The 16766-nt window shown below is 38.4% G+C and overlaps 1 protein-coding gene across 3 annotated transcripts in view; it reads right to left on the bottom strand.

The window, feature by feature from the left end:
- The window catches only part of SLCO5A1 (solute carrier organic anion transporter family member 5A1), a gene marked incomplete at both ends in the record, with an annotated part of 134313 nt that overhangs the window by 15551 nt on the left and 101996 nt on the right, over positions 1-16766 (bottom strand). For all 3 annotated transcript variants that reach the window (XM_084229372.1, XM_084229373.1, XM_084229374.1), the window contains one exon: positions 11224-11422. In XM_084229372.1, coding sequence (XP_084085498.1) covers positions 11224-11422 — 199 coding nt within the window. The remainder of the gene's footprint in view (positions 1-11223; positions 11423-16766) is intronic.

Below are 16766 nucleotides of genomic sequence, written 5' to 3'. Positions count from 1 at the left end.
AAAAACAAGTAAATATTCTGCTAGCACACAACAAGAAACATCAGGTTCATTCTATAGGAAGATGGTGACTTAATTTTTTGATAAAGACAATGTTAATTTTTTTTTTAAATGTTAGCACCTCCATCTAGAAGACCCTTGTCTAGGAGCTCTGGTAAAACAGGAAAGTCAGCAACTACTAAAAAACATTTTCCTTCTAGGTGTCAGACACTTCACAGAAGCAAATGTTTTCCTGAGACTTATTGAAACAAATCATCAAAAGGAAATACTTTCAAGTGTGCAAAGCATTTTGCAGAACACAGGAAGATCCAGACTGATGCCCTTGTTAGCACACAAGTTCCTGGGCTCCACGCCCCCTCCCCCCCACCTGCTGAACTAGAATCTCTGTTGATGGGACTGAGAAATCTGTTGGCCTTCTGGGTAAATTCAGATGAATTTTCTGTTCATATCTGATGCCCATTTATTAATTAGGTTGTTTATTTTTTCATTGTATGAGTTTTTATGTATCTTGGATATTAATCCCTTACCAGTTATATATTACACAATTATATTTCTCCCATTCAATGGGATGTCTTTTTAATCATCTCATATTTTCTTTCACTGTATAAAAGTTTTTTAACTTGTTTGGTTTGTTTTCAGTTCCCTTGCCACAGGGGTCAAGTCACCAAAAATACCTTTATCGTTGATAGCATGGAATGTGTCACCAAAGTTTCCCTCTATGTATTTTATTATTGCAGATCTTTTATCTGAATCTTAAATTCTCATGGAATTTCCTTCTGTGTATGCCATTTCATTCTTTTATGGATGGCTTTCCAATTTTCTTACTTATTAAAGAGTCTGTCCCTTCCCAGTGTTATGGTCATAGCTGCTTTATCATAGATTAGATGCTGTAAGTAGTCATGTATGTGGATTTATTTCCTGGCAATCAATTCAATTCCTTTGATACATGTATCTAATTTTGTGCCAACACCATATATTTTTAGTACTTTATAATAAAGTTTGAAGTCAGGTAATGTAAAAACCTCTGTTTCTCACTTTTTCTTCTCCATGTTGCTTTTGCAGTTCAAGGCCTTTTATGAGTCCACATAAATTTCCATAATTTTTATTCAATTTCTTTGAAAATAGAGTTGGCTTATATACTGTGCTTTGTACTTTTTTCCATCTTCAAAATAATTTAATAATCAAAGTATTGCATTCAGAATCAGAGAAACCTGGGTTCAAATTCTAGCTCTCATTTTCTATTTGTGACTGTAAGCAAGCTATTTAATCCCTCTGAGCCTCCTTCTTTTCATATTAAAATATGAAAAGTATCATTAGAGTTATTTAAATATTGCTTATTATTTATGGGTTTTATCACTTTTTATCCCCTCTGGAATTCTAAGAGAGCAATATTATGATTATAAACCACCTTTATGATGAGAAAATTGAGGCACAGAGAGGCTAACAAATTTTCCAATACCTTATTCAATCATAAAAATTCAACAAGACAAATAAAATCTGGATCCTCACCTTAAAGATATAGAAACCAAGCTCAGAAAGTTAAACGATTTTCTCATATTCACCCAGCCAGTATGTGGCAGGCCAGGATGAAAATCTGGACTGGTTGTCTTGAGAGCCGCAGAACAGCAGCAGTAGGTATGCTGTGTACTCAGCATTACTTCTATACCTCAGCTGTACTGATATGTCAGAGGACAATGCAAGTACTATAGAAAAGGATACATTCCCTATAACTTTCTCACTCAGGAGGTGTAGGTGCCTAGATGAAAATCAAAATTTAAAACAATATCATAGTGTGGCATTCAGAAATTACACAAACCCTGAGAGAAAAATCAGGGTTTGATTGTTAATAATCTTGTTATAGATAATCTGGGTTTTATTCAGTTCCTTCAGTATTTTATTCAGTTCCCTTCCTTATTAATGGTGACTTTGGGCAAAGCAATTAATCTCTAGTCTCATTTCCTTTCACTGAAATGTGAATAATACATACAATAGATTGATATTCTAAGCATTAGTTACAAAAATATACATAAGTGACAGTTACCATACCTGAGCCAAACAAGTGCTTAACAAAGGCTTCTCTCTTCTCTACCTTCATCTTCCTCTTTATATAAATTAAAAGGGGGAGGGGAATTCCTTATACAAATCTCAAAGTCTTCTAGAACAAGAAACAGTTTTCACTACATAGGCCAATCACATATGGATGAACAGGTTGTACACTGCATAAGAGCAACCAGTAAAGAGCTAAATGGTGGCTGAAAAGGAGCCCACACCCTATTGAAGAAAGAGTTCCATTATTCTTCACACAAAGGGAACTGTTACTCTAAAAGTGGCATGTCTGTGCAGCTATACCACCATGTATTTGTACTCACTCAATTCAGACTATCTTTTTAGAAGTATTTTGAAAGTCAGAAGAATTTGCCATGGAAACTGGGTTTTTCTTTGGCTAATTTATAAACTTAGTTGAAGACATACTGCAAATACTAGGATGGCTGGATTCTTAGAGCAGCTCCAGCACCCCTAATCAAGTTGGTTCTTTGTTGAATACAAGTAAATGAGAAGTACCATAAATCATGGATTTAGGTAATTAAGCTGTGTATTTATATCAAGCTTACACTAATTTCAGCATCACTATATAAGCAACATCTGTCTGCAGAGGTAGATGCCAGACATTCATCTTCTAAAGAAGAAAAAGGAGCTGTTTTGTGTGATCTAGAAGAGAAAGGAGTAAAAATAAAAAACTAACTTATTTTCGGGACACAGTGACACTATGCTAAGAAGTATCAGAAAACTTTCCTTACATAATTCTCAAAATTGAAAGCATTTTTTTAAAATATTTGAATGTTTCATACTAGAATTTGAGGGTGGGGGAAGGAGATACTGACTTTTCATGTTTTTACCTTTCAGCAGTATTTTAATTTTTTTCAACAACAGTTGTTTACTATAATTATTCTTATAACCAGGTGATTGAGAGCATCACCAATTTTACATGTGAGAAAAAGACAATAACATTAGGTAATTTTTTGAAGAGTCACACAGCTAGAAAATGACGGAACTGGTATTTGCCTTTGAAAATAATATTATCAATTGAACTTATTTTGGCAATCATTACATAATATATGTAAATCAAACCATTATGCTGTTTACCGTAAACCCGTACAGTGATAGATGTTAGTTATTTCTCAATAAAACTAGAAAGAAAAAAGGGAAATATACTCTCTGGCAAAGGAGACTAAGGGAAGATAAAGTCAAGGAGTTGATTATTGGGACCTCTGTTTTCTCACTCATGTGGAATATTAGGTTGTCCATTAAGAAAAACAAGAATGAGAAAGACAAAAACCTTGAAGAAAAGAATTTTTAAGATGCAACAACCATTGTAGAGCAAAGGAAAAGAAGCTTTCCTAGGGCCAAATAAATGGATTGCTCAGCAAAGATGAGGGCCTGCTAAGATTGGAACTCATAAATGTGTAATGTAGCCAATCAGCACAAAGATGGAATTCTTGCTACAGAATCAGTTGATTCAAAATTGGCAAGACAGATGTAATGTGAAGACTTTAAAAGTCTTGAGGGGACTTACAGTTTAAAATTAAGGCAGGTAAGGCCCTCCCTGGTAGCACAAGGAGTTAAGACGGAACCTATGAAGCTTTCCGCAGCCACTGCAGCACGAGTTCGATCCCCAGCCAGGGAGCAACCCACATAGCACAGCAGACCTCTCCTGACTTGCTCGCTACTCCCCTCGGCAGTGTGTTTCAGTCAGTTTGCCTATTCTGTTCCCCATTCTGCCTCTGGTGAATCCTCCCACCTGCCCACCCTTCTGGCCTGTATCCCAGTTCTTGTATGCATAAATAAATAAATAAATCTTTAAAAAAATTAAAAGCAGGTAAGATATTGAGTCTGCCTTCCCTTCCCTTCTAAGAATGTACTTAAAATGAAAGATTAGGGCCTCCCCGGTGGCACAGCGGGTTAAGCGCTATGCTGTGAGGCTGTCTGCAGCCTTGGCAGTACAGGTTTGATTCCCGCCGGCCAGCGAGAATCCCACATGGTGCTACAGACCTCTCCTGTCGCACCCGCTGCTCCCCTCAGCAGCGTATGTCTGTCGTCTGCCTGTTCTGCTCCCTGCTCTGTCTCTGGTGAATGCTCTCACCCTCCCATGCCTCCGGCCTGTACCCCAGCTCTTGTATAAAAATAAATAAATCTTTAAAAAAAATAAATGAAAGATGAAAAGGAATAAAACTAGAAGAGAGAAATGGAAAGTGTGCACTGAATGTCATGGAAACACCAAGTGGATAGGTCTAGGTTTATGTGAAATGGACAGGGGGTACCTAGGGAGCCAACCTGCCCCCAACAACCTTCACAAGACTCTTACATCAAAGTCAGCAAATGGAACAGGAAGAAAGTGAACATGAAGCTGAAAACTTAGGCTCGCTGGACCTCTGGGGAGAGACAACTGTCAGTGGGCCCTTCCATACTCCTCTATCTTCCCACCTCCATCCCCAATGCAGGGCCCAGAAATTCATCAGAAAGCTCTTCTCTAAAGAAATTGAAAGAACCTCTGGGCCTGCCTTCTGCCTTCTGGAACCTTCTGGACCTCCAGTGCTGTGTCTCCTAATTGGCACCATGCTGGGGAAGATCTTCCTCATCTTGCCGGGTGTGCCACCCTGGCCTCGGCTGCTCCCACATCATCCACAGAAATCACCGATGACCCAAACAACTATAATGACATGGAGGCCTTAACTTTTAAGGCCTACATTGATACAGACGTACCCACCACCCAGGCAGACTCCTCGAGTGTAGTGAAATTAAGCTCACAAGACTCACAAGACACTGATGAAGATCATGAGACAGAAAATAATGAATATGGCATGGAGACCAATGATGGAGCAGATAGCGATGAAGAAGACAGTGATGAAATAAAATTGACCACTAGCACAAACTTCACTAAAATAGAGTTGAACCCTTATGCAGACTTTGTTAATGAAATAGTAACAGCCACTAACATGCATCTGAACATTCAAACTTATGAAGTTCCTTTTGATAAGGAATCCAACACCTATATCTTTGAGGAAGAAGCCACTGAGGCCTCTGGTGGATCCATCTACCCCAATGAAAGACACACCACTGAGCTGGAGGAACATCTTGTTTAAAATAAAGCAGACCCTCCATTGCTCTACTAATCACACCTTTCTAAGTAGCCCCTGAACATGATAGGATTCGGAATGAGACAAGATGCATCCAGCTGAAGCAGGTGGAGGGCACTGTACCCACACAGGGGAGGGCATCTCTTTACCACCTAACCTGTCCTATGTAATCTGAACTCAATAAATGTTTATTTGAATTGAAAAAAAAAAAAGAAATTGAAAGAAATTCAAAAAGTGAAACTTCTCTAGATGTTGACAAGTTAGAATAAAACTCCCTTATTCTTTTATTTAAGGAGCTACTAGGGCTGTGGGGACATAAAACTTAAGAGATGCTAAACTCAGTCTTGTCAACCTGTAAAGCTCACAATTAACAAAAGGAAAAATTGACCGTTAAAGGAAATGTAAGCCATAGAAACAAAGTTTTAAAAAAATTCTAACAATATTCACAGAGAGATCTCAGAAGGTATTACTCCCTAAAACAATATTAGGATGTTATGAAACATCAGAATAAAACGAAAAAAGTATCCTCAGAATAAAAAATGCAGTTTCTCTAGATTTCACATGTAAGTAGATAATAGGCTTGGAGGAGAGCTCAGTGGAGTGTGGTGGAGGACTGTGGGCATTTTGGTAGTGAGAAAGCTATTTCTCACCTGAGGGGAGAAATCCTATTTGTGGAAAAAAAAAATAAACAAGAGTGTTTTAAGAAAATTAAATTAAAAAAATTAAAAATGTACATAAAGAATGGAGAATAAGGGCCTCCCCAGTGGCGCAGCGGTTGAGCGCTGGGTTGCAAAGCTGCCCACAGCCTCTGCAGCGCCAGTTCGATCCCCAGCTGCTCCCCGGCCACCAGAGGAGGGTCCCACATGGCACGCAGACCTCTCCTGCCGCCCGCTGCTCCCCTCAGCAGTGTACTTCGGTCCTTCTGCCTGCTCTGCTCCCCGCTCTGGCTCTGGTGAATTCTCTCACCCTCCCGCACTTCTGACTGTACCCAGTGCATGTATAACCAACCAACCAAACAAACAAACAAACAAATAAATAAATAAAGCATGCCTCTATTAAAAAAAAAAGAATGGAGAATAAGGTTGAGAAGAATCTCTTATAGCAAAAGGCATACGAAATATGAAAGAGCAAATTAAACACACAGGCCAAAATAGATGAGATCATATACTTATGACTAGAAATGATCACAAGTTCCAACATTTGATTAAATAGAGTTCTGGAGAACACAGGGAAAATGAAATGGAGAGAATGCATAAAGTTAGAGTAGAAGAAAATTTCCCTGAAGTGAAAAATGTGTGTTAGAGTTAGAGAATTAAGTGAGTGCCTCATACAATGAATGGACAAAGCTCTATAGGCCAAGACAATTCATTCATCCATTCACTCATGCAACAAATATCACGCATTGTTTTAGATGGTGGGGATACAACTATTATGGAGATAGGTGTTGGGACTGTTCTCAAGAGCTCGTATAATAAAGATAGGAGACAAGAGCCAAGCAAATAATTCAACAAGATCACTTCAAATACTGGTAAAGCTATGGAGAGGCCAAAAAGAGGAATATGATAGAATGAGGCGAGAGTGGGCTCCCTCAGATTGGGCACAAAGGGAAAACATCTGAGAAAGCGATATTGGAAGGATCCAGGCTAAACAAAGTCAAAGTTAAAACATTCATTATGAGATTCCAGAACACCCTGAATAAAAAAATATTCTAAAAACTTCCACATAAAATTGGCCATGGAGAAATGAGAAATAGGACTGGAATTAAATTTCTTATTAACATTAAATGTTAGATGCCAAATTAAGCAATGCTTCAAAGTTCCCAGGAAAACATTTTTCTAACCTACAATTCAATATCCATTCAAGCTATCATCTAAATATGACAGAAGAGTAAAGACACTTAAATAAATTTGCAGGCTCAAACAGTTTTTCTTCCCATGTACCTTTTTCAATGAAGAAAAGAACAAGCCTATAGAACTTGATTAGAATTTGATGACAGACAACAAAGCTGAAGTCCAAATATGATACAATTATAAGCACATTCTTATCACACACACACCCTTCATTTAGTAGGTAACTACTCTTTCTCCCACCCTTCTGCTTTTTGGAGAAAAGGAACCAGGTTCTGGACTTAAGAGCATCACACATAAAGGAACTTTGGTGAAAGTTGAGAATGATGACAGAGAAATTGGGTAAAAGTCTGCAAAATGTACTGTTAGACTCAGGTCCCTCCCTGCAACCCTGACTCACCACGACACAGCCCAGGTCGGAGGCTGGAATATACTTCTCTTTAGGTTAGACCCCAGTGAAGCACCCCAATGAAAATGCCAGCTGCCCCTCAAAATTACCCTACGGTGAGACCCAAGCAAATGACATGTCCTATCTTCAGACACAGCCATTACTCATCTTTCTAAATTCAAATTCTTCAGTACCAAGAAAAAGTCAAGGATAACCAGAAGGGTGAAGGAAGTTTGCAACTCAATCAAGACAGAAAAATTAAGTAGACATTTATGGGATACAGACACAATTTAGGAAGGAAACTAAATAATTTTGGAGAAAAAAGAGAAGATATTCCAGAAGCAAGGAGCAATCAAAACTCAAGAAAGAATTCTGGAAATTAATACGAATTAACAGGATAGCCAAAATTAAAAAAATCAACAGAAGGCTGGGAAAATACAGTTGAAGAAATCTTTCCAAAAATTAAATTAAAATAAGTAGTAAAGAGGGGCCTCCCTGGTGGCGCAAGGGGTTAAACGCTGCACTATGAAGCAATCCACAGCCTCTGTAGCATGAGGTCGATTCCCGGCCGGCCAGGGAGCAACACACAAGGCGCAGCAGACCTCTCCTGTCTTGCCCGCTGCTCCCCTCAGCAGCGTATTTCAGTTAGTCTGCCTGTTCTGTTCCTCACTCTGTCTCTGGTGAATCCTATCACTGCCCCCTGACCCCGCATCTCTGGCCAGTACCCCAGTGTCATATGCATAAATAAATAAATCTTAAAAAAAAAGTAGTAAAGAATAAGAAAAGCAGAGGATCAATGAAGGAGAGAGACAAGGAAAAATGATGGGAAGCAAAATTCAAAAGCTCACCAAGTGCTCAGCCAAAAAAAAAAAAAAAAATCCAATTATTATCATGGTGAAATTTTGGAAATCCAGAATACCGGGAATAAATAGAAGCTCCCAGGAAGGAAAACTAGGCCACATACAAAGGACTTGTGGGGGAGGGGGTGTAAATAAGACCATATTTCCAATAACAGCATTAGATGACAATGGAACCAAAATTTTGAAATTCTGAGTGAAAATGGTCCATCCAAAATTCTTCACCCAGTCAACTTGGCAATCAAATATAAGAGTTAAGGGGGGAAAAAGCTATTTCATGAAAAGTCTTTTTTTAAGTTGCAGCTCATTCAAGGGGATGAGCTCTACAAATGAGGAAGTATATGAAAAAAGCGGTGTCCACAGAAAACAGGGGAGCAATGTGAAGAGGGGCAAATGGGATTCCCAGGTGACAGCTGGACAGCCGGTCCAGAGAGGCACTGTGTGCAGACTGGAGCCAGGGAAATAAGGACTCCCTTATTTGTGCCCTGAAAAATTCACATTTTGAAACTAAACCCTACTGCAATGGTATTTGGAGGTAGGACCTTTCAATGGTGATTCAGTTATGAATGTGGCTCCCTCATGTATGGAATTAGTGCCTTATAAAAAGTTCCATGGATCTCTGGCACCCATCCACCACATGAAGATGCAACAAAAGGACTGCCCTCTATGAGCCAGGAATCAGGTCTTTAACAAACACAAAATCTACCTGTGCCGTCATCTTGGAGTTCCCAGCCTCTAAAATTGTGATAAATTTCTGTTATTTCTAAGTCACCCAGTTTGTCGCATTCTGTTTTAGCAGCTCAAATGTACTAAGATACTACTATCATCACCCTCTTTTACTGAAAAGGATGCTAAATAGCTCAAAGTAGCTTAAGGAACTCACCAAGCAGAGTTAAGATTCAAATTCATATTCAACTCAGAAACCTGAGTTCTTCTGTTTTACTGCCCTTCAGTTATCAAAAATTTTGTTTCCTATGCCATCCTAAGAGGCATTGTCATGAAATCATACACATCTCAAGAAACTCTAGTGACAAATGGCCATACTCTGTCATCTAAATAAACATTGATTTTGCAATTCCTTCTCTCTCTCTCTCATCATACCCTAATTATTTCATGACACTTTACTATTACCTATGCTCTTGAATAGGTTATTTAAATCTATTATATCTGCATGATGGAAGTATTTAACAATGTGTGACTGAGCATCTCCTCCCACCTCAGAGTTCATTGTCTTCACGTTAGTGGCTTGAATCAAACATGGTGGGAATATTTATTTACATTTCTCTCGCTCTCATATTTTAGGTTAGTTAAATTAAATTTAAAATTTTTATTCAAATTTTAAATGGAACATTTTATAACATAAAACTCCACTGCGAGCATTTGTTGGCACCAAGCACCAAAAACTAGACAATGCAGTATGTCCAGTGAATAGATCCTAATAAAATCCATATGTACTCAACAAATAAAAGTTAAGATTTTCAAAATTCTCAAAGAAGAGCTTTCTGCCTTTTTTTGGCAGCAAGACTAGAAAGTCAACACTTAGATCATTGTTGTACATTGTTGGTGTACAATTTTGTACAACACTCAGGAAGGCAATTTAGTAATATTTATTGCAGTCCTACAACTGGGAATATATTCTACAAATACAAGACACATATGAGAAGGGATACATGTGGCTATTTATGGTAGCATTGTTTTTAATAATTAAAGATTGGAAACAACCCAAATGCCCATCAAAAAGGGACTGGTTAAATTGCAAAACAGAATTACATGGGTTGCTATACAGTGACTAAAAGGGCACAGACTCTGACAATTGTTTGGGGGTAATCTTAGACTAAGTCCTAGGTAACAAATCCTACTGTCAAATTTTTAGCAATCTTGCCAACTACTTTAGCACAGCCAGTAATTTTTAATTACTAAAAATTAAATTCTATAAGTTACAAGTCTATAAATTTATAATTAAATGCATGATATTAAAGCAAAGATTAAATACTCCAACTCCTCACACCCTAATTATTTTATGACACTTTACTATTAACTATGCTCTTGACTAGGTTATTTAAGTCTATTATATCTGCATGATGGAAGTATTTAACAATGTGTGACTGAGTGTCTCCTCCCACCTCAGAGTTCATGGTCTTCATGTTGGTGGCTTGAAATCAAACATGATGGGAATATTTACATTTCAGAAACTGGCAAGTGCCACAGATTGGTACATTTTTTTAAGATAGTCTTTTATTTCATATTTATCAAAATAACTCTAAATATGTATGATCTGTACTCAGTTTTGCCACCTGTAAAATCAATAATACAGTACCTACCTGATAAGATTGTTGTAAGGATTAATGAGTTAATATATGTAAATCTTTTAGAAGAATGCTTGCAAACAGTAGTGTCATATAAGGGTTATCTGCTTTTCATATTATTATAACTGGTACAGAACGATCTCCAAACTTAAGTTATATATTTTTAAAGACTCTGGAAATTATGTATAGAATGTTCTCTTTGGGGATACAAAATAGGGAAAATTGAAAATACATATTCATAGATTCTTGTACAGAAAGCTTTTGGAAGAATTAAGGAAAAATTAAAGTGGTTACCTTATTTGTCTTTTGCTAGAGAAATGGGGCACAAAACATGGTAGAAGCAAGACTTTTATAGCTGATTATATTTTCGTTGAATTCTATGTCTTTAAACAATATGATTGCAATACCTATTCAAAACATTACATTAAACAAAAGGACACCTTTCATTCATCCAACAAGCATTTTCTCCTCGTTCGCTATAATCAAAATTCATGGGAGATACTTTAGGAGTCAAAAAAGATACAGACAATGGAGATACCACGACTTCTGTCCTCTGAGAGCACGAGCAATGTGGAGGGAAAAATCGAGCACAATGAGACCTGCCTGAATAGGAGGGGCACAAGTCTGCCCTGAGTGAGAAACAGCACAGGGCTCTGTACTTAAATCATGAAATCGCTCCTCCGAGATACTTACCCTGTTGTATAAGGGATATTTATGCCCCCTAGATTAATACTTTCACATCCAACAATAAATAAGGTTGAGAAACACAGTAAGGACACACCACTGCAGATCATTGCTAGTTTTGCAGATTCTCTTGCACCAAGTTTCAATTTTTTTATAATGTAGCCTCCCAAGACAATACCAACACCGGCACTGGGGACAATAATAACACCTGGAGAGAAGAAAGGAAAGACAAGATTAATTGGAAGTAATGTGTACTACTTTTTGTTTTTTCTAATTACTCTGTTTCTACTAAGGTAAAGAATTTTAAAATACTGTGATTAATAAGTCTTCAGTGCGTTTTTTTATTTTCAACAATTCAACCAACAAAAGACTCATATGCAGAAAGTAGAATAGACTTTTACAAATGCAAGAGAATAAAGACAAGCAATCCTTTAAAAAAAAATGAGCAAAACTTAACAAGACCCTTCACTAAGAGGAAATTCACCTGACCAATAAAGATATCAAAGAAATACACAGTTAAACCACAATGAACTACTACCCCATACCAATGATGTCCATAAAAACATGGCAATACAAAACAAACAAACAAAAAAAAAAAACATGGCAATACACAGAATGGCAATGATATAGAATAATGGACACTCTCCATGCTGTTGGTGGGGTCAAACTGTGACATATTTTGAAAAAAAGTTGGGTGTAATCTGGTAGGGCTGGACTCCATCACAGGCAATTCCCATTTCTGTATTCATACTGTGAAGAAATTCATGCACACAATTACTGAAAGAACGTACAAGACATCTGAAGCATTATCATAGCCAAAACTTGAAATTAAACCTAATGTGTATTACTAGATAACATCATATGCAGTATATTCAAACAATGGAATGCTACTCTACAGCAATAAAGCTTAAGAAACATCAGTACACGCACCTATTAGAATGAATCATACAAACAAAATGTTGATTGTAAGAAGCAAACCATAACAGAAAGCGCCATGTGTTTTCATTTGTATAAAGTTCAAGAACAGGTAAAATTAAGCAATATTGTTAAGAAATGCATCTACAGGTAGTACAACTAGGAAGAAAACCCAGAAAGTCATTAGGATAAAAGTTGAGAGTAAGGGAGAGAGTGGGACTATGAAAGGATACAGGGGATACCTGGAGTACTGATAATTCTCCACTCCATGACCTGGATAATAATTACACAAGTGTTCACTTTATGATTATTCATTATCTCTAAATTTTGTTTAATGCACTTCTGGGTGCATTATATTTCAAAGTTAAAAAATTAGTCATAGTGCCTATCCCAAGAAGCTCACCACCTCAAAGAGAAACAAACAAAACAGAGTACAATAAAACTTAAATACAGGGCAGGGAAATGCAAGGGAAGAAGTGCCTGAATCTTCTCTAGGAGAAATCAAGGAGAGTGTCACAGAAGTAGCAGTATTTAAGCTGCCGCTCAACAGATGAGGCATCTTCAGGATTTGAAAGATGACACAGAAAATTTCCAATGAAGCAGCATATAATGACTATCATATACAAAGAAAACTGTGCGAAGAGACACAAGGCAACAAAGTTGAGGCTTCAAAGCTTTCCTAACTATTGAGAGTATGGAATGCAAGCTGTTGGGAGGCCATGGGCCATGGTGATGAGAGGTCAGGAAGAATGAGAGCAAGAGAGATCATGGAAAGGAGTTCAGGTTGTATATCTGGAAAATAAGAGACCACTAAAGTTTTCTGAGCGAGGGTCTGACAAGATGGGAGTTTCGTGTTACAAAGATTGTGTTTGGCAATGAGAAGGAAGATGCCTTAGATGGAGTAAAAACTAGAAAAGGAGAAATGGTCAGGCAACGGCAAAGCTCTGAAGGTTAGAAGGTTCATCACAGAACACACAGCAACTCACTAAGGGTGATGAGACAAGGGAATCAGCTGCATGACACCCAGGTGGGAGCAAGGATCCAAAACATGAGGAAAGGAATGTGGGAGAGCATGGAATGTGAATTCCATGTTGAGCATAAAGGGCCTGGTGGGACAGACAGGGAGAAATGCCTCACATAGTTGAACCTGTGGACAACGAGCACAGGGAGAATTGGAAGGGGATATTTATAACTTGTAACAAAATTCATGGCAGAGATGAGATATTTAGACAGATGGAACAAAATCAGAAGAGATCCAAAACCAGAGTCCTGAAGAGCACCAGTGTTCATAGTTAACATAAAAAGATGAGCTCTCAGAGGAAATTAAGAAAAGCAAATGTCTTAAAAGGGGAGAAAAACTTGGAATTTGGTCTCGGAAAGACTATACTTCAAATCCTCATTGCCCCCTCCAGGTGATCAAGTACCAGCTCCCTCAACTCTCTAAAATAGATTTCTTGACTTTATAATGCAGATGTCTAACTTTTACACTAGAGTGAAGATTACAGACAGTACATATAAGCTGCTGACAAGGTGTACCATATACTGGACTCAATGTAAGTGTAGTGGTTATCAGTACCATCTGGCTATAGAAATCAAGGAAAGTTTCCAGGAGAAAAACAACAGTCAAATGCCTCTGAGAAGTGCAATAAGATAAACTGAAATGAGACAGCTATGTTTCTGGAGATCTTGGTAAAAGTCATTTAAAAGTGCTGTGAAGATAGAAACCAGGCTGCAGTGGGTCAAGTAGCCAATCATGAGGGTTTAGAGATGGAATTCAGACTTAAGAACTTTGGCTGTAAAACGACAGAGGAGTATGGGTTTAGAGTGGGGACAAGGCAGAGTAGAAGCTGGGTAGTTTTGTGAAGGTTTGCTGAGATTTGGAGGGGACTTACATATGCATTTGAAGGGAAAAGTTTGCCAAATGTCAGTATAAGATTCTCAAGAAATCAAAAGAATGTAGAATTAATAGCACAGGAGATAAGATTAAACCCTGGAGAGGAAGAGATGACCTCTTCATCTACATTGGGAATAGGATAAGGGTAGGGGTTGGTGAGGGGAGATAAGTCAATGGATAGCTTATAGTTGCACAAATAGTAGCTTTTTGGTTTTTTGATATATTTCCACTATTTTGAAAACATAATATAGTATATATTATAATACAACAGTTGAAAAGCCTAGAAAAAATATGAAGAAACAGACATTCACTGCTTACATGCTGGCATATTTCCTTTTGGTCTTATTTCTATGCCTTTTCCTTTCGAGAATTGATAATGTGTTATAGATTCTTCCATAGCTTCAGTTTGATTTTTTTTATATAATTGAAAACAAAACTGATTCTTAGAAGGAAATGATATTAAAAACATTAAATATGGCCAAGAGTTGGAATAACCTTTGTGGGAAAATGAAGAGAACACTAATAAGAATATGCAATAGGTTTTGCAAATAGAGAGTATTGTAGGTCCAGATGATAATAGATTCCAGAAGTCTGCAGCTGCATTGCTGCACACAGTTGGACTGCTTGTTCCAGCCTGTTCACCAACCCACGTAAAGAAGCAAAGAGGAGGCTACATTAATCCAAAGTCTGGGCTTTGTCTGGCAACCACTGCTTGTCTTGCAATCCCACCACATTCCTGATTTTATAAAAATCATTAATAGTCTTTTTACAGATGAGAAAATTAATGGTTCAAAGAAGGGACTTGCCTGACAGTACACATTAGGGAAAATAGCCTGAATAAACATTGAGGTCTCTGATTCCCAGACCAGAGTTCCGTCCACATCACCACGCCTCTTCGAGGCAGTCAGTCCCTGAAATCTTTCAGGCAGACTGACCAGAGCTCTAGGCCTTGTATGAGCTGGTTAATAAGTATCCTCCTCATTAGGGAAAACTACACACTTACATGATCAAATAGGCAATGCTTTACCTTCAGAGTGAAAATGGATTGTTAATAAAATTCCTATTTCAATTGAACAATTGAGCGATCTAAGGAATGGCAGGTATTATTCTAGAGCCTTGTGATAAAACAGCAAAACAAATCCCCATGTTCATAGCTGAGTCATACTTTAAAAGCAGTATAATTTATTTGACTACATGCACCTTAATTGGTATTCAGCTCTTAAAAACAGGAAATTCATCATCAGTAAATATGAGGGTGTAGCTGAGTGAAAAACCCACGATCACCACAGAAAGCATCTGACTATTCATTCGGGCTGAACTGTACATCACTCAGATCTCCAGCTTGAGTGAGACTGAAATGTTTCCTCATCACAATTTTAGACCTGCGGGGTGAGTAGGGAAGATCTGGTATCAGGGAGCAGGGAGGAGGGCACTGTGGAGCCTTTTCAATGCCCGTTCTCAAAATCCCTGGCTTTGAAGAAAGCAGCGACAATAGTTCGGTGTTAGCTTAGAAGGGCATGGAGGGACTAGGAATCCCTCCCCCTTCCCACCATAGAGGCTTCTCGACTTCCCCATGCCCTATGTGGGGAACAGCGAAACAATTATATAAAATGGGCTCAACCTACAGGAGTTCCCCATCTCCTTCCCTTCCTCTGTCCTCTTTTCCTCTGCCCCTCAGCACCTGATCCAGCTACTCCAGCTTTGTAGTGGCCAAAATTTGAGACCAAGGGATAGGCCAGAATAGAAAGGTATCAGCTGTTGCCCAACAACAGGGAGTGGTAGGGAGTGAGGACAGAGGCGGAAAGATGGGAGAATGTGGACCAAGCTTGGGACCCACCTCAGGAACAGGTGGTAGAAGAAAGAGGTAAATTCCACTGTAGGGGGTCTAAGGAGAAAACTCAGGTAAGAGTATGGGATGTGTAGACAGATTCCCTGAGTGTGAATCTCAGCTCTGCCACCTACAAGCTGTATATTCTGAACATTCCCAGCTCTGAGATTTTCTCAACTGTAAAACGTGATTAAGAATGGTTATCTCAAAATTATGGGAATAGAGGGGAAAATCAGTTGACTGGAAGATAGAATAAGTTATTCAATCTAAACAGCAGAGAGAAAACAGGAAAATAAATTAGTAAATCCTCAGGACCTATGGAAATTTTAACATCAGAATTCAGAAAGAGAAGAGAGAGTGGGTTAAAAATGTACTCAGAGAGGGCCTCCCCTGGTGGCGCAGCGGTTGAGAGCTGGGCTGCGAAGCTGCCTGCAGCCTCTGCAGCGCCTGTTCGATCCCTGGCCACATGGCACGCAGACCACACAGACCCCTGCCGCGCCTGCTGCTCCCCTCAGCAGTGTCCTCCGTCTGCCTGTTCTGCTCCCCGCTCTGGCTCTGGTGAATGCTCTCACCCTCCCGCACTTCTGACTGTACCCAGTGCTTGTAAAAATAAATAAATAAATCTTAAAAAAAAATGTACTAGAGAAATAGTGAAAATTTCCTAACTTTGACAAAAGTCATAAACCTACAAATTCAAGTAAAGAAGTGAATCCTAAATAGGATGAATCTAAGGAAATCTGATCCTACTTATACTACTGACAAAGAAAAAAAACTGTCAAAGTAGCATTAGAGAAATGGCTTCTACAGTGGAAAAACAATTAGAATGACATTGGATTTCTCATTAGAGACCATGAAGATCAGAAGGAAGTAAGACCCAGACACATTCTATTGTAATTATTTCCAACAACTCCCTCA

Source organism: Talpa europaea, assembly GCF_964194135.1.
Source record: "Talpa europaea genome assembly, chromosome: 3".
Taxonomy (NCBI): Eukaryota; Metazoa; Chordata; class Mammalia; order Eulipotyphla; family Talpidae; genus Talpa; species Talpa europaea.
This window is presented reverse-complemented; position numbering and strand designations above follow the sequence as displayed.